Raw genomic sequence first — 18,760 nt, 5'->3', positions numbered from 1 at the left:
TCAAGGAGGTCCTTTGGGATTAAAATCTCTTTTCAGAGGGAGACCTGGTCAAGATAGCACACCAGTACAAGTACAAGGTTACACAATTGGAGAATAAAGCACAATAAAAACATTTCCTGATCAGAGTTTTGAACTCTCCCAGAGAGACGATATTATTAATCTGTAGTGTGTTCTGGAGGTTATTCCATGACCAGGGTGCAAAATAAGAGAAGTTCCAAGCAAATCCTGGGTACCCGGTAGAGCAACAACCATCTAGTGGAGCTGTTGGTGATATGAGATGACATAGATATGAAGGGCTTTGTAAATAAAGATTGTTTAAACAGTGATGTATTAGGCTTGATGAAGTGCAAGAAACCAGATCATAAAGTACACAGTGACGTGCATGGGACAGTGAGTTGGATATAAAGCATCTATGATGTTTTGATTTCTGTATTGAACGGTGTTGTATTGTGTATGTGTTGTTTTGTTATTGTGCAAATATTGCGAACAGGGTGCACCTGCAAAAGAGGCCTTGCTCCCAGTGTGTCTCCCCTGTGTAAATAAAGGTTAAACAGATAAATGTGAGCAGTAGTGGTCTTATCAACCAATTCATTTCATCGAGCGTACAATTTGCTAAATAACTTCTATTTGAGAATGGTTTCCATCGACGTCGCTAAACGAAAATCCAGCCTTATTCTGATGAGTCTCGCGAGAGTTATCGAAAATAAGCCTGGTTCTTCCTTTAGTGACGTTGATGGAATACCCCCCTGATCTTCATGACGTCTGTGAGAGGAGATACTGCTAACCTCTCAGGGTTGTGGCGTCTACTACATCGCCTGATGGCTGACATGTTTCAACTGCATTTGTTTTGGCTATTTAAATTTGTAGCTATTAATCAGCCATGAGGGGTCATTTGACCCCTGTGAGTAACAAAAACATGTTCTATCTTTGCACTCGATCAAATTTCAGGACCCTCCTTTCATGACTTTTCCTAGATATGTGCGTTCTACCACCCAGTATCCTGAGTTTTATATAAATATATTATATATATAGTTTTTCTGTGTAGGAGGCAGGCTAATTTACAAGCCGGCCAACTAGTGGTCGTTGTGTGTAAATAGCAGCTTTACATTCTAAAGAGGGCGGCTCTTTTAGTAGGTAAAAAGGCACGCCTGTTCTAGTGTGAAACACACCGAGCTGTGCAGTCCTGTATGTGCTGTGATGTCTGCGTCGACAGTGAGGCTGAGTGGCTGAGTGACAGATGAGTCACAGGAAGTCACAGTACAGGAGCTGCCAGACTGGCTTCCTGTCTGAGTAGGAGTTGATAAGGACGTGACAGATTAGTCCAATCAGGTGTCGGCTCCAGCCCGCCTCGCGACTCCTATTGATCTGAGTGTGTTGTTTCCTCCACACCGGTGCTGCATTCAGTCCCCTTCCTTCCTCAGATGGAGATAGATTGAGATATCGTAAACATGGACGCTTTCACCAGTAAATCATTACGTTATAAGGTGATGATGGGGGGTGTGTGTTTGCCAAATTCCCAAGGGAACATTCTGAACATTCTGTTCAGTGTTTGTGACTCCAAAGACACTTTGTGCTGCTGTGTCCTTTAAATAAACAGTCTGAGGGGGGGGGGAGGACTTCCTGTCTGTAGGTGTCCATAAATATAAGGCAGGGGGGGGGAACACTTAAGATATGCAGGCCTTGTTCCAGCCAAGCAATGAGAACAACTAAATCTTGCTGCTCTGCACAGCTAGCTCCCCTGGACCAGCGGGGTATTACATCAACGTCGCTAACGGAAAAATCCAGGCTTATTTATGATAAGTCTCGCAAGTCTCTCATGAGAGTTATCAAATATAAGCCTGGATTTTCCTTTAGTGACGTTGATGGAATACCCCCCTCCCGATATGCATATACTACACTCGCCGGCCCCTTTGTTAGGTACACCTAATCTCTGAGGAATGTTTCCAGCACCTTGTTGAATCAATGCTACGAAGAATGAAGGCAGGTCTGAAGGCAAAAGAGGGGACCAGCCTGGTACTAGCAAGGTGTACCTAATGAAGTGGCCGGTGAGAGTACAGTAGATCAGTGGCCAGTACCTCTGCTGCAGACAGAAGTCAGAGGAACTCTAAAGGAGTGTAATTCTGCTCTCTGGCCAGAAGAGGGGGCTATATCAGTAGTTTAATGAAGGATCACAGCCCTAGATTAATAATAATAATAATAATAATAATAATGATAAGAAGAAGAAGAAGAAGAATCACTTCCATCATACCAGTGTAGCCAATATGATAGCAAAGTTACATGCTATTAGTTTTATACACATTACACATCTTTCAATGAATTGTGTGTACTGTGTAGTAGAGTCAGACACATACTGTAGTGAAGATGTTCAGTAAAGATTTATGATCAAACAACAATTAACCATCATATTCATATTCAGGGGAAACATAAAAATGTCAGAAAATGAATATGGAGGTAAATACATCTACATTTCTGGCATTAAGTAGATGCCTTTTATCCAAAGCGACTTACAACAAATACATTTGTCTAAGTAAGTGAATCATCTATCCATCAGTCATCGTAAGAAAAAGTCGTCTATGTTATGAATATTTAATTCTATGTTATAAAAGTGGTTCGAGCCCTGGCTGGCCACATGTCGAAGTGTCCTTGGGCAAGACACTGAACCCCAAATTGCTCCCAGTGAGCGGGCCGGCCGGTGCCTTGCATGGCAGCTTGTTGCCTACAAATCCCTCCACGCCTGCGCCCCCCAGTACCTAACTGACCTCCTCCCCCAGCATACCCCTTCCCGGAACCTGCGGTCCACAGACATGGGCCTGCTGTCCACCCCCCGCACCAACCTACAGACCTTTGGGGACAGAGAGTGGCCGCACCTACCCTCTGGAACTCCCTCCCCATAGTGATCCGCAACGCCCCCCCCCCACCCTGGACTCCTTCAAATCAGCCCTCAAAACCCATCTGTTCTCCAAGGCCTTTGGCCCCTAGTCACTGTTTCAGTTTTGTTTTGTTTGTTTTCTGTTTTGTCTGTTTGACCATTTCCTCTAGAATTGTAAAGCGTCCTTGGGTTTTATGAAAGGCGCTATACAAATCCAAGTTATTATTATTATTACCCTAAAAGACCGACGGTTACTCACCGAAGGCCTTCTTGGGCACCACCAGTCGGAGGGTGAAGGGCATCCCCCGCGGCTGCTCCTTCAGCATCTTCGCCACCTCGTAGTGTCGACAGCCCACGATGCTCTGGTCGTTGATGGCCTCGATGTGGTCCCCCACACACACGCTCTTCAGCCGGTCGATGGTGCTGCCTTCCTTTATCCTCTGCGAAACGAACACACGCACGGTCAAGACAGAAAGAAAGTATATGTTTATTGGGGTGCCATGTAATCGCAGGGTCCCTGGTTCGATTCCAGCCATCGACCTATCCTGCATGTCATCCCTCCACTCTCTCACCCATCCTTCCTGTCATCCCTCCTCTCTCTCTCACCCACACAATGTGTGTTTTTTTGTGCTATGCACTGCTTTGCTGCTTGTCTTTCAATGATTTTCTTTCTTTTTTTGTAAAGCACCTTGAATTGCCTTTGTGTATGAAAAGTGCTATATAAATAAATTTCACTTCACTTCACTTCACCCATCCTTCCTGTCATCCCTCCTCTCTCTCACCCATCCTTCCTGTCAATCTCTACTGTCTCTATCCTCCTCTCTCTCACCCATCCTTCCTGTCAATCTCTACTGTCTCTATCCTCCTCTCTCTCACCCATCCTTCCTCTCTCAACACCTACATAGTTAAATAGGTTAGTTAATAGGTTAGTTAGACAGGTTAGACTGAGTGCGGCCTCCTCCCTCACCTTGATGAAAGCGTATCCTCACCTTGATGAAGGCGTACCCCGCCCCGTTGTCGGTGATGGTCAGGCCCAGCGCGTCCTCTGTCTTGGTGACCTCCACCTCCTTGGTCTCTCCTCTGACGTGGGCGAAGATGAAGTCCTCCAGGCCGATCTGCCCGCCCAGCAGCTTCTGCATGTCCACCTTGTGGGAGTTCAGCGTGCAGAACAGGATCTGGAGGCGCGGGGCACAGGGAGACAGGTCGTGACCTTAGAATTATTAATTGTAATTAATTAATTTTGGCATTTAGCAGACGCTTTTAATCCAAAGCGATTTACAATTACGAATTACAGGGACATTCCCCCTGGAGTAACTAAGGGCTAAGTGCCTTACTCAAGGGCACACTAGTAGAGGTGTGGTTTCAGGCGGGATTTGAACTCACAACCTTCCGATCACAAGTCCAACTCACTATCCACTAGTGACTAGACCACCATAGAATTATATGGTTCTATCTCCATTTTTGGTCAAAATTGAGTTTTTTTTACATAATCTGATCCATTAGGTGTTTATTAATGCCTGTGTGGTGTTATTTTTAAAATGTTGACATTTTTGAGTTAGTAATTCATAAAATACAAAGGTTCCATCTCACGAAACATAATGGAATGTAAAAACGTTGACGCTCAATATCTCTGAACCGCCCTAAACAGAGATAGAACCTTATCATTCTAAGCTCACGAGGTATGGAAGCAATGTACCATGAGAAGAAGGGGGTTGTGGACTCATTTACCACTGGTACAGGGTTGTGGCACGAGGCAAAGCCGTACAGTGGTAAATTAGTCCACAACCCCCGCCCTCCAATGGTACATTGCTTTTCTACAACAGCCACCACATAATATTAAAATTAAATACACAGTTTTAACATTAAATGTATGTATTTACAGTCATTAACCGTTTGTTTATGGGACTATACAGAATACAGTCCCATAAACCAAATCAACCATTGCATTGTAGGTCAGCACAGGTGTTCTTAATCAGATTGATTGGGAGGCGCATTGATACTGGAAATGCGGTCTGAACTGTGGGTTGTTGTTGGGGTATTTACCACTGTTGCTAGCCAATCAGAATCCAGTATCCAAACATGCTGTTGTATGAAGGGATGTTAGGATGTTTTTTGTCTGGTTTGGTACAGATGTTTGATTGTGTACTATATTGCAGTGCTGCAATAGATTGGTAAAAAAAAAATATTTAGGGTATTCTTCCTCACTCTGCACTCATGTTTTCTTTTTCAATCTTTTTCTTTTTATTCCATGAAGTGTCGAATTTACCAGTATGTGCCCCTCTTGTCCCTGTCATACACATATCTCTCCACCAGAGGGCGGTGTTGTGACAGATTGATCTAACGGATTCTTGTGGCCATTTTGTGGTCTGATCAACTGACTGCTACAGGGTTGACCTATCGCCTGAAGATTTACAGTTATTTTTTTCCACACTTAACTGCCAAAATAATCAATTGACCCTGGCCCTAGAGCTAGTGCTAGACTGGAGTAAAAGCCTGCACACATTTCAGCTTTTGGCCACCCCTGTTTTCATACAACCTGCCTCACTTTGAAACATTGGTAATGAAAATGGTCATTTCCAGCCCAGTATTAAGCAGTTACTTACTTACTTACTTACTTAGAAAATACTGGACAGAACTGTTATTATTTGATAATTGCATTCTAATACTACACTCACTGTTTATGTTAGATTCATGGACACAAGCTCCACTAACTTAACTTAGGTTAGTGAACTCAGCGCCTTCTTTTGAATCAGTTCTCAAAACGTACGTTTGCAGGAAGGCTTTTCTGTGGTCAATCTGTTGTTGGTCACATTTCTATTCCTCTCCTGTCGCTGTTTTTACTTGTTTTTATTATGCACTTTGTTTTATCAGGTCCTTTAAAGGTGTTTTAATTATGCTATTGTGGTTTTTTATCCTGACTGTGTGAACTATTTTATCTTTGTAACTATATTTGCTAAAGTGTATTATTATTAGTAGTAATAGTAGTAGTAGTAGTAGTAGTAGTAGTAGTAGTAGTAGTAGTAGTAGTAGTAGTAGTAGTAGTAGTAGTAGTAGTAGTAGTAGTAGTAGTAGTAGTAGTAGTAGTAGTAGTAGTAGTAGTAGTAGTAGTAGTAGTAGTAGTAGTAGTGGTAGTATTATTAAGTGGCATTCGGTACCAGAATGTACCTCTTGTACTACATAGTTTTGTTAGTAAATACCATCTGAAACAGGGATGTAAAAACAGCATGACTGACACATTACATATCGGTCATATAAGCTCTTGTCTATCTCTCTCAGGTGTCTCTCACGCTAGTTCAGTCCAGTTATTAGCCTGGTGAAGGTCAGTGTACTGTACTAGCTGTACACTACTTCCCCTGTCCCTAACCCTAACCCTAACCCTATAACCCTGACCCTAATCAAGGTCGTTATGATTGGGTATCTCCTGCTGATCTGAACTGATTGTCTCTGATGCTGTGACACCATCCAAACCTTTAAGGAACTATGACCAACCTAACTATTTGCATTTTATTTCAATATTATAACATCTGCAGTGCCTCCAATATGTTTCTTTGAATGCTTTCATGCCTCTTTTTACAGTTGATGACACGACCAGTGTAAAGTGCTTCTAACTGCAGTGTCGTTTACATGTCTATATATTGATGCATTGGTCGATCAGTATGCATCAATAACACATATTCACACACACAGGCAACATCATTATCGGGACTTCAACAACAACTACACAAAATAACAATAAGTACACCAAAAATTAACACAACTTTCGACTATATAAAAGATGTTAATTGCGCCCTGTGTTATAATTATGTGTTTAAGCTGTCTAGCTGGCAGTAGTGGTGGCATTGAAACATCAGCAGGTTTTTTAGCCATGACCTAAAGGCTCGTTAGTCTAGATCAGGATATCTCTCAAGGACAATGGCTGTCCCTGCTGACAGTTGGGGATGTTTCTAGAAGGACACGTTCGTTCGTGTTGATTTATATCAACAGCACATTCAAGAAATAATCCACTAATTTTGTCATTTGGATACGCTGAATTATACGTGAACATGTCGCATAAAACTACTGAGCTACAGAAAATGTGTCGTAATCTTAGTAGATGATTCTCAAACACTGACTCTTTGTTTCAACAACGACATTAGGTTTTAGACATTTAGACATTCAAAGTTAAAAACATTCAAGTAATGCAAAAGTCCAAAAGTGGAAATGATCAGGTTGAATAGTTGTAATACATCACAGACACACAGAGCTCATTTGAAACTTAACACCTTCTCCAAACGGCCACTTTAACACCAAGAAACTCATCAAATCATCAGGCTCATAACATCATAACCTGTCTACATAAACAATAGATACCACATCCATTCTCATGACCTCCCCTACCCCTAACCATCTCCCCTAACCCTGCCACCCCCCCTCCCCCCCTGGACATGCATACAACCTCCCCTACCCCTAACCATCTCCCCTAACCCTGCCACCCCCCTCCCCCCCTGGACATGCATACAACCTCCCCTACCCCTAACCATCTCCCCTAACCCTGCCACCCCCTCCCCCCCTGGACATTGCTGTGTTAATTGTTCCCTGTGCCTGTTGGTTAACTCTGTGTTCTATGTGCTCATGTTATCTGTTGCTTGTTGTTTCTGTGTTTTCTGTTTTTCCCATATTGTCAGTGTCTATGAGCCCCGGAAAAGCGTAAATGTAAATACAATGAATTATTATGTATTATTATTATTATCTGTTCACATTATCATGTGAAACTTAACACCTTTTCCAAACGGCCACTTTATGAATGAATGAATGAATGAATGAATGAATGAATGAATGGTCTTTATTGTCATTGCTCAGGAAATTCATCAATTCATCAGGCTCATAACATCATCCCAACCTGTCTACATAAACAACAGATACCACATCCATCCTCATGATCTGTTCACATTTATGTAACATAATAACACAACAACCTCCGTCTTACCTCAGAAGGGGAGATGTGGAACACCTCAGCGATCTTGGCGTAGAGCTCCTTGACGTTGGTGAACCCGTGGATCCGGCCTGTCGGGCTTCCGTGGGCCAGCTGGGTGTGGAAGACGAGCCTGGGCCGCGGGTACTCTGGAGGCCCGGGCGGAGGGGGCGTCTCGGGGGGCAGCGGAGGGGCCGAGGGCAGGGCGCCCCCCTGGGTCCCCTGCTGGGTCTTGTCCTCCTCCACCGCCCCCGCTACCACCCCCTCTGCCTTGGTATCCTGCACTTCCTGCGGGCTCATGTCTTCCCCGTTCTGCATCGGCTCTTCCAGCTTCTTCTGGGTCGTCTTGCTTTTTCGTCGTCCTCGTCGTCTGCGAGCCCCTGGCGCGTGATGCTACCTACCCCTGGCCGGCCAGAGAGAGAGAGAGAGAGAGAGAGAGAGTCTTCCCTTCCCTTCCCTTCCCCCCCCTGTCCCTCCCTGATCCACTCCACCTGAGCTAGGGGGATGATCGGAGGTGAGGGGGGAAGGGTTGGGGAGGGTAGCTGAATTAGTGATGAGGGGTAGCCAGGTAACGGGTGTCCGAGGAGGGCTGTTAGGCCCGGACAGGAGGACACCCGACACCCCCGCAGCGGAGGATCGGCGTGTGTGACACCGGAGAACCAGACCACAGACCGCACAAAGGAGAGGGACGAACAAACATCACATCACACCAGGTTAAGCTACATGTACTTTCATAGAGAGATAAAGAGAGAGAGCACTGCTACCAGGGACCCCCCCTAGGTCTGGTTCTGGGCAGGTTTAGAGAGTGTTCACACGTGAGGAGAGAAAAGGGATGGCACCCACGTTCACCACTTAGGGTGGATAATAGGCGCGTGTGTCACCGTCGTCCAACTCTCTAAAGGGAGGGTGCCACCTAGTAAGTTGGGGGGAACCATGCAGACAATGTGGGAGTTTGTCACCCAGTGTTGGAGGTAAGGTGATACACCCTAGGCTCTGAGTGACAACGACAACCCCCCCCCTCCCACACACCCCCCCCCCCAGTCCTCATTAATGAAGATAATATTCTGGTCAGGGGGTCCCCGCCTCCACACGATGACCTTTGACCCCACAGACAGCCCACTGATATACAAGAAGCCCAATTTAGCCTCATAAATGGTTATTTAATCCCGGCCCCTGTGTCTGTAGTGTTTGTGAGTGTCCCGACAAGCATTTACTACAACGCAAGCAATGTAATACCCAACTTGTTTGAATGACTCCCTTCTGGACAGCGGTACAGGGCCATCAGGTCAAAAACATCACAACACTTGAACAGTTTCTTCCCCAAAGCCACAGCCCTCCTCAATAACTCCTGGTCATTGCACCTTGCACATGTTTTTTTACTATGTTGTACAGTGTATTTCACTCATATTGGTAGTGTATATATTGTGTGTCTGGACTATTGTTGTGTTGTCGTCGTAGCTTGTTCAGCATGGACTGCTGTTCCTAGTGCACTGCACATGGCGAGTAAAGTTGAATTGAATTGAATTGAACAATTCAGGGGAAATAGATGTGTTCAGCGAGGGAGGCTGGTGGAGGTAGAAATCGGAGGACTGCTCATTGCTGTAATGCACGGAATGAAATGAGGAATTGTGTCAAACATGTGTTATTCAGTCATATATACAGTATACCAACACCTGGCTTTGAAATATACGTCTGCAATTTAGATTTCTTACTGTCTAAAGGCATTACCAATTCTTCAAAATGATATGCCTAAAGCACAACACATTACCACTGGCCCTATCTGTATAATTGATTTGTTGAAGAGCAGTTATGGTGTATCATGGTGGGGTGGCTGTGGCGCAGAAGGTAGAGTCGCCGTCTAATGATCACAAGGTCGGCAGATCAGTGGTTCGAGCCCCGGCTGGCCACATGTCGAAGTGTCCTGGGCAAGACACTGAACCCCAAAATTGCTTCCAGTGAGCGGGGCCGGCCGGCGCCTTGCATGGCAGCTTGCCACCACCGGTGTGTGAATGTGTGTGTGAATGGGTGAATGAGAGGCCGTTGTAAAGCGCTTTGGAGCAGCAAAAAAGGTGCTATGTAAGTGCAGTCCATTTACCATTTATCTAAATTACTTAGTTGAACTATTTTAGATATGAAAATATTAAACATTTATGCAATATTAGATACTGTCTGAATGCCTCTCCAATGATACATCATGTCAGGTAGTTTTGTATAGAATGTGGATAAAGGCACAGGAAGTCTTCTATCTCTGTGCTGCTGAACACAGGAAGTCTTCTATCTCTGAGCTGGACACAGGAAGTCTTCTATCTCTGTGTTGAACACAGGAAGTCTCCTATCTCTGTGTTGAACACAGGAAGTCTTCTATCTCTGTGTTGAACACAGGAAGTCTTCTATCTCTGAGCTGAACACAGGAAGTCTTCTATCTCTGTCCTGAACACAGGAAGTCTTCTATCTGTGCTGTTGAACACAGGAAGTCTTCTATCTCTGAGCTGAACACAGGAAGTCTTCTATCTCTGTGTTGAACACAGGAAGTCTTCTATCTCTGTGTTGAACACAGGAAGTCTTCTATCTCTGAGCTGAACACAGGAAGTCTTCTATCTCTGTGTTGAACACAGGAAGTCTTCTATCTCTGTGTTGAACACAGGAAGTCTTCTATCTCTGAGCTGTTGAACACAGGAAGTCTTCTATCTCTGTCCTGAACACAGGAAGTCTTCTATCTCCGTGGTGCTGAACACAGGAAGTCTTCTATCTCCGTGGTGCTGAACACAGGAAGTCTTCTATCTCCGTGGTGCTGAACACAGGAAGTCTTCTATCTCCGTGGTGCTGAACACAGGAAGTCTTCTATCTCCGTGGTGCTGAACACAGGAAGTCTTCTATCCCTGTGCTGAACACAGGAAGTCTTCTATCTCTGTGTTGAACACAGGAAGTCTTCTATCTCTGAGCTGAACACAGGAAGTCTTCTATCTCTGTGTTGAACACAGGAAGTCTTCTATCTCTGTGTGTTGAACACAGGAAGTCTTCTATCTCTGTGTTGAACACAGGAAGTCTTCTATCTCTGAGCTGAACACAGGAAGTCTTCTATCTCTGTGGTGCTGAACACAGGAAGTCTTCTATCTCTGTGTTGAACACAGGAAGTCTTCTATCTCTGTGTTGAACACAGGAAGTCTTCTATCTCTGTGTTGAACACAGGAAGTCTTCTGTCTCTGAGCTGCTGAACACAGGAAGTCTTCTGTCTCTGTGTTGAACACAGGAAGTCTTCTATCTCTGAGCTGAACACAGGAAGTCTTCTATCTCTGTGCTGTTGAACACAGGAAGTCTTCTATCTCTGAGCTGCTGAACACAGGAAGTCTTCTATCTCTGAGCTGCTGAACACAGGAAGTCTTCTATCTCTGAGCTGGACACAGGAAGTCTTCTATCTCTGAGCTGAACACAGGAAGTCTTCTATCTCTGAGCTGAACACAGGAAGTCTTCTATCTCTGTGTTGAACACAGGAAGTCTTCTATCTCTGAGCTGAACACAGGAAGTCTTCTATCTCTGAGCTGAACACAGGAAGTCTTCTATCTCTGTGTTGAACACAGGAAGTCTTCTATCTCCGTGGTGTTGAACACAGGAAGTCTTCTATCTCTGAGCTGAACACAGGAAGTCTTCTATCTCTGTGTTGAACACAGGAAGTCTTCTATCTCTGAGCTGAACACAGGAAGTCTTCTATCTCTGAGGTGAACACAGGAAGTCTTCTATCTCTGTGCTGCTGAACACAGGAAGTCTTCTATCTCTGTGCTGTTGAACACAGGAAGTCTTCTATCTCTGAGCTGAACACAGGAAGTCTTCTATCTCTGAGCTGAACACAGGAAGTCTTCTATCTCTGAGCTGAACACAGGAAGTGTTCTATCTCTGTGTTGAACACAGGAAGTCTTCTATCTCTGAGCTGAACACAGGAAGTCTTCTATCTCTGAGCTGAACACAGAAGGTCTTCTATCTCTGTGTTGAACACAGGAAGTCTTCTATCTCTGTGTTGAACACAGGAAGTCTTCTATCTCTGTGTTGAACACAGGAAGTCTTCTATCTCTGAGCTGAACACAGGAAGTCTTCTATCTCTGTGTTGAACACAGGAAGTCTTCTATCTCTGAGCTGAACACAGGAAGTCTTCTATCTCTGAGCTGAACACAGGAAGTCTTCTATCTCTGAGCTGGACACAGGAAGTCTTCTATCTCTGAGCTGAACACAGGAAGTCTTCTATCTCTGTGTTGAACACAGGAAGTCTTCTATCTCTGAGCTGAACACAGGAAGTCTTCTATCTCTGAGCTGGACACAGGAAGTCTTCTATCTCTGAGCTGAACACAGGAAGTCTTCTATCTCTGTGTTGAACACAGGAAGTCTTCTATCTCTGTGTTGAACACAGGAAGTCTTCTATCTCTGAGCTGAACACAGGAAGTCTTCTATCTCTGAGCTGGACACAGGAAGTCTTCTATCTCTGAGCTGAACACAGGAAGTCTTCTATCTCTGTGTTGAACACAGGAAGTCTCCTATCTCCGTGCTGGTCTCTCCAGGCTCCTGATATCCGTGCTTAGCCATGCAGCCCTGCCTGACCTGCGTCCTAGCAGCTTCACATGTGATGCACTGACGTCATTTATAATCACAAGACCACCTGAAAAGAAGTGGTCTACTAACTACGCTGACATTGAAAGCAGTATTACATCAAGAAGAATAAACTGATTAACTGTTGTTAACTGTAACTGCTAATCTATCTACAGTATACTATATACTGTATATATGTTACGGTACATGTGGGAAAACTAGGGTTAGGGTTAGGGGTAGGGTTAGGGTTAGGATTAGGGTTAGGGTTAGGGTTAGACATGCCAGCATGTACCAAGTGGACGTAGCACCTAACCCTAATCATAGTTTTCCCACATGTACCGTATTCCCACATGTACCGTAACATATACAGTATATATATTATATTGGTTTCTAAAGTAATTCCAGTCGTTACCTAGAATAATATGCATGAAAAGAAACAACTATTATAACATAGTTAACAAATTCCTATCTAAATCAAATGCGTGCAACTACATAAGCCTCCAACCTTGAGATAAGAGGAGTTACCTTGGCCTGGTGAAGACACAGCTGCAGGAATGCAAGGTACAGCATTATTAATAAGATGTTACACATCAAGGGACTGCGACACGTTATGTGTACAGTTTTATTAGTAATGCTGTACCTTGCATTCCTGCAGCTGTGTCTTCTCTGCGTCACGCCAGGCCAAGGTAACTCCTCTTATCTCAAGGTTGAATTACTCAAAAGTCAGATAATGAGGAATGTTCTGACAAAACAGACATTAACAACAGTTGATATAACCACCTAAGCAAACGGTGTCCCTTCCTGTATAGATAAAGTACTTACCACCCCCAACCCACTGCCATTGAGAAAAAAAACACTAATCTCTGATCTCTTATTTCATTATATTGTCTGTGTGTATAAAGTGCTGTGAATATGCTTAACAGGCTATAATAACACCTCACAAGCAGTTCCTTAAAGTAAGTTGATTTCAAAAGTTGGATACTTCCTTGTTTATTTTGTTCCTTAAGATTTGGCTCCTTAAGATTTGGGGCTTTTTCCTGGAATGGTAAATATTGCGTAAGTAAGTCAATATCAACCATAGGCTGGATCAATACAATGTGAGCAATACATCACATGATCATGATGTGGCTGTGATTCGGATAATCAATATTAACTGTCCCTCGCTGTAAAAACTCTGCACTGCACTTTATACTTTGTACCGCACTGTCCAGTGCACTGTTGTTTGTCCTGTGTTGTTGTTGTTGTGTTGTCCTGTTTTTTGACATGTGAAAAAAGTATTAACGCACTTGCTGTGGTGACGAAGCAAATTCCTATATGTGTAATGCATAGTGGCAATAAACGTTATCTCAATCTCAATCTCAATCTCAATCTCAATCTCAATCTCAATCTCAATCTCAATCTCCCTCCTGAAACCTCTCCATCCCCTCTACCCTCCCTGTTCAGTTTCTCTACTGTATATATATATATATATTTTTACTTCTAGCATTATGACTGTCAATAGCCCCTGCCTCCAGGCCCAAGCAATGACTAATGGATAGATGATTCACTTACTTAGACAAATCGTGAAGTTAGAATTATAAGGTTCTATCTCCATTTTTGTCAAAATTGAGTTTTTTACATAATCTGATCCATTAGGTGTTTATTAATGCCTGTGTGGTGTTATGTTTTAAAATGTTGACATTTTTGAGTTAGTAATTCATAAAATACAAAGGTTCCATCTCACAAAACATAATGGAATGTAAAAACTTTGACGCTCAATATCTCTGAACTGCCCTAAACGGAGATAGAACCTTATCATTCTAAGCTCACGAAATGTATTTGTTGTAAATTGCTTTGGATAAAGGTGTTTGCTAAATGGCCCCCCCAAAAATAAAATAGCCTCCTCTATTCTAATAATCTGGACTAATGCACTAAAGCAATGCATGCTGGGTTACAGAGGGGCACTGAGAGGATGAAGGAGAGGAAAGGTGGTAGAACTTGTCCCCAACATGTCCCCTTCCCACCATATCATCCTTATTAACACCTATTCACTTCCCACGGTGTGCTGTTATTGTTGCCTTTCATAAGCTAATGAACCTGACTGGGCCTGGCGCAGGGGTAAAACAGAGGGATCAACCTCTACATTTACATCTTGGGCATTTAGCAGACGCCTCTTTATCTAAAGCCACTTACAGCAAATACATTTTGTCTAAGTAAGCGAATCATCTATTCATTAGGCACTGTAAGAAGAAGTAATCTATGCTAGAGCCAGGGGCCGTTGGCAGTCACACCGCTAGAAGAGGGAAGACCTCTAATGCTCTTTAACATAACTAAGCCAAGAAACACTGAGCTTGTAACATTTCTTTGATACAAACACTGAGTGTGTACATTTCTTTGATGACAAAGTGAATCGTGTTGTTATTGTACAGTAGCCTAAGTGTCAGATTGGCTAAAAGCCCGACGCTAAACCAAACGCTACGTTAGAACGAACGAGTAACAAAAAACATGACTAATGAAAAATGGCCGTTTCCTCTGTGTGAAAGAGTCGGTCTGTACTCTGTACATTCAAACACTAGTAACATCGATCAACCTCCTCGCGGCTCTATTAAAAGCCTTCTGTCTGCTACTGTATCGTCTTTGTTTGGTCTCCATGCAGGCCCGGGGGGGGGGCTGTATTTAGAGGCCTGCCGTCCAGATTGTGAGAGGGAGGAGGGTGGCGTGTTTGCTGTGTCATATGGACTTGACACAGTGCTTCCTCTGTTCCTGATCTGGAGAGGCCGTTCCTAAAATACAGTCGTGTCGACTCTGTCTGCCAAGAAAGGGCCCACTTACTTCCCCAAAATGGACCGCAACAAGTGAGTCATTCTAGCATTTTAGATTAATCCTCCACCTCTACCACCACCATGTTATGGATGGATGGATGGACCTTCCTGAAAACTGAGGGGGGAAATTAGTTATTTATTATTACAAAAAAGTGTTGAATTAGAATGAAAGGGAAGGTTGGTGGTGTGACTATGGGGCATGTGGCTGGGGGTCAGGCAGGGCTGTGTCACGGCTGTGCCATGTGTGCGGCAGTTGCTGTATCTCTCCCAGCCACAGCATGTGAGGAGAGGGGGGGTGGGGTGGGGGGTGGGGTTGAAGACCCAATTCCATTTCCCTTTTTTTCACCCCTTAAAAGGGGTAGTTGCCCCTCAGGAAACAGGGTTAAAAGGGGTAGTGGTTGAAAATCTTTTCCCCTATGAAATGGGTGGTAGTATCGTAGAAAAGCATAGACGCACAGTCGCACACACAACTTAAGTTTCACGCTATCGATCGATAGTCATCAAACAAGTCATCAAATAAATAAAAAAGAACAATGCTTCTTTATCAGACCAGGCCAGGTCATGACAGAATAGCGGTGCTCTGTAGGCTAGCCCTGTAGGCTTGCTCCTCTGTGGGCTAGCAGCCTGTGCTCCTACCCTGGGTCCACTGGCCACCGCCCAGCACAGACAGAAAACACCCTGCGGTCTAAAGACAAAAGATACCAACTGGGTTGTTCACTGTTTTGGGAGTCTCATGGGAATCTGTAGTATTTGGCCCAAGCAGATGAGGGTTAACAGTGTGAATGTGGTGTAATTGAGTTCTGAGTTGAGCATTTATGAAAGGCGTGGCAGAATGCTCTCTTTCCCTTAACCACGTGTATCAGTATTGCAGTATGTGAGTTGTTTTATGTTAAACTAGCCTATGTGTGGGTAGGTTTATCCTCAAATAACTGCATAAGGTCTACGAGATGTGCATTATATTCTCCAATATTTTTCCAATACAGCCTAATTTCTACCCACACATCTATGTGTTGACCATATATGTTGACCCGAATATCTGAAAGACCTTTTGCTAGCATATCAGCCCAACAGAGCTCTCAGGTCTTCTGACGCTGGTTTTCTCTTTTCTGTACAAAAGAAGAGATTTGGTGAGGCTGCATTCTCATTTTAGGCACCCAGATTGTGGAATGCACTGCCAGTTTACATTAGGGATGCAACCTCAGCACATATGTTCAAGTCAAGACTAAAACCCCATCTTTTTAATATTGCCTTTAAATGACTAAATAATTAAATTATGATTATATAATTATTGGAGCACTTTGAGCTGCAACGTTTGCAGGAAAAGCGCTATACAAATAAAAACATATTATTATTATTGTTATTATTATTATTATTATTATTATATTCTCCAATATTTTCCAACACAGCATAATTTCTACCCACACATCTCTATGCTTTCAAACTGGCTGTATTACTGTTATGTGATGTCACATTGCTGATAAGAGAGGATGTTTATGTCTATGTCAAGGTGTTTAGGCTACCCATGATAACGTGTAAATCATTCACTGTCAAAAAAACAAATATGATATAACTGTCATAAATCATAATATGAACGACCTCCTCACCTCCCTCACACAATCGATTGACCCCGCCCCCCCCTCTCACCCTTCATGTCCCATATTAGGCGATGGGCGTACCTCAAGGAGTTCAAGTACCGTGCTCTGATTGGACGCCTGTCTGACATGACCGGGTTTTTTCTAACTTCACGGCGTCACCCATTGGTCCGTAGGGCTCGCCGCCGTCTCCCATTGGTCCATCGGCTTGGTCCGATTTAAGCTCATTTCCTTAATCAGCACAGATGGAGTCTATGGAGGAAAAGGCGAGGGTCTGAACAAATCTAAGTCATTTTACATTTCGGCGTTTAGAGGCGAAAAACACCGAAAAAAAACACCGAAAAATGCTTGAAAACAAGAGAGAGAGGTTGAAAACCTTCTTGAGGAAGATTGATGAAAAGGCGATTTTCCGAATCAAGCACTTTATGAAAGAAAGGTAAGATAAAGATAACTGTCTATCTTAAGCAACCCGCTATCTTTTTACTGTCTTATCTTGTTTTATCTCTACTAATCTAACTCAATAGTTCACATGCCTGGTCTTGTGAATGTCTTAGAAAACAACAATTAGGAGTCTAGATTGTCTGTGTGTTTCTATTTCCATGTATTCTCATTTAAGACATTTAAGTAGCAAGAGTAAATCCTAACACGGGAGGGGCTGCGTTCGTAAATTCGCTCTGAGAGCGCCGGAGCGCACACTGGGTCTACGTCATAAAGGGACCGAGCGATTTGATTGGACGAGAGGCGTTCCACGAGTGCCGATGAAGATTCCAGAGCGAGTTTCCGAACGCACCCGCGGTGTTAGATACGGATACTTAGAGCATCTAGACGTGTCCCATGTTTAGATGCGTTTTAAGACAGGCCTTTACAGTTTAACTGTGTTAGAAGTTGAAGGTCTGGAGGTGCATATCTTCATTGTTGATGTGTTCCCTTGAATGCTGTTGGAGTTTTCTAACTACTCAGATGCAGGTCTGTTTTCCCTTCAGTTTACGGGAAGCTGTTTGATCTAGACTGAGTCATCTCCTGATTCAGATTCAGATTCAGATAACGTTTATTGCCATTATGCTTGACACATATAGGAATTTGTTTTGGCATTACAGAAGGTGCATTTATGCTTTTTTCACATATACACATGAACAAAAACAAGTACAAATACAAATGCAAAAACAGGACAACACAGGACAGTGCATGGATAGTGCTGTATATAAAGTGTCTTGTCTCATCTAGTCTCAGTCATCTAGTCTGTCATCTGGTGTCATCATGCAGAGAAGACAGCATCAGGATGTCCAGCTGTGTAGCTGCCTGGTAGAGGCTGTGTGAGTAGAAATGTGCATAGTGTTGCTTTCCTTGAGTCAGTGAAAGAAGGTGATTATTAAGCCCTTAAGGTGTGTCCTCCTGTCACCTCCATATGAAGATGTATTAACCCCGCAGGCAAGAGACAAGTGTTTAGCAAGACAGCAGGCTAACACACACACACACACACACACACACACACACACACACACACACACACACACACACAGTGTTGTCCAAAGAGGGCAGGGTGTGGCGGACTTATGGCAGGCCACATTGATATTTACATTTGAGACGTTTAGCAGACGCCTTTATGCAACAAATGTATTTGTCTTAAGTAACTGAATCATCTAGGCATCAGTCGTCATAAGAAAACACATCTATGTTAGGACCAGGGGCCATTGGCAGTCATAATGCTAGAAGAATGAAGATTTTGTTATTATTATTTACAGTAGAGGGGTGGGGGGGGGTAGAGGGGATGAAGAGGTCTTCAGGAGGGACAGTTAAGGTGTAGCCTGAAGAGATGGAGGTCTTCAGGAGGGACAGTTAAGGTGTAGTAGCCTGAAGAGATGGAGGTCTTCAGGAGGGACAGTTAAGGTGTAGCCTGAAGAGATGGAGGTCTTCAGGAGGGATAGTTAAGGTGTAGTAGCCTGAAGAGATGGAGGTCTTCAGGAGGGCCAGT

General features: G+C 43.7%; 1 protein-coding gene across 1 annotated transcript in view; it reads right to left on the bottom strand.

The window, feature by feature from the left end:
- gipc3 (GIPC PDZ domain containing family, member 3) overlaps positions 1-8,138 on the bottom strand; it is a gene marked incomplete at both ends in the record, with an annotated part of 12,608 nt that extends 4,470 nt beyond the window's left edge. The window contains 3 exons of the mRNA XM_080535006.1: positions 3,129-3,309; positions 3,859-4,044; positions 7,836-8,138. Of these exons, the coding sequence (XP_080391132.1) occupies positions 3,129-3,309; positions 3,859-4,044; positions 7,836-8,138 (670 nt within the window). The remainder of the gene's footprint in view (positions 1-3,128; positions 3,310-3,858; positions 4,045-7,835) is intronic.
- Between the last annotated feature and the right edge of the window lie 10,622 nt (positions 8,139-18,760).

This window comes from Nansenia antarctica (assembly GCF_963989245.1).
Source record: "Nansenia antarctica genome assembly, chromosome: 1".
In the NCBI taxonomy this organism is placed as follows: Eukaryota; Metazoa; Chordata; class Actinopteri; order Argentiniformes; family Microstomatidae; genus Nansenia; species Nansenia antarctica.
Note: the sequence above shows the minus strand (reverse complement) of the source record. Positions and strands in the feature narration are given on the sequence as shown.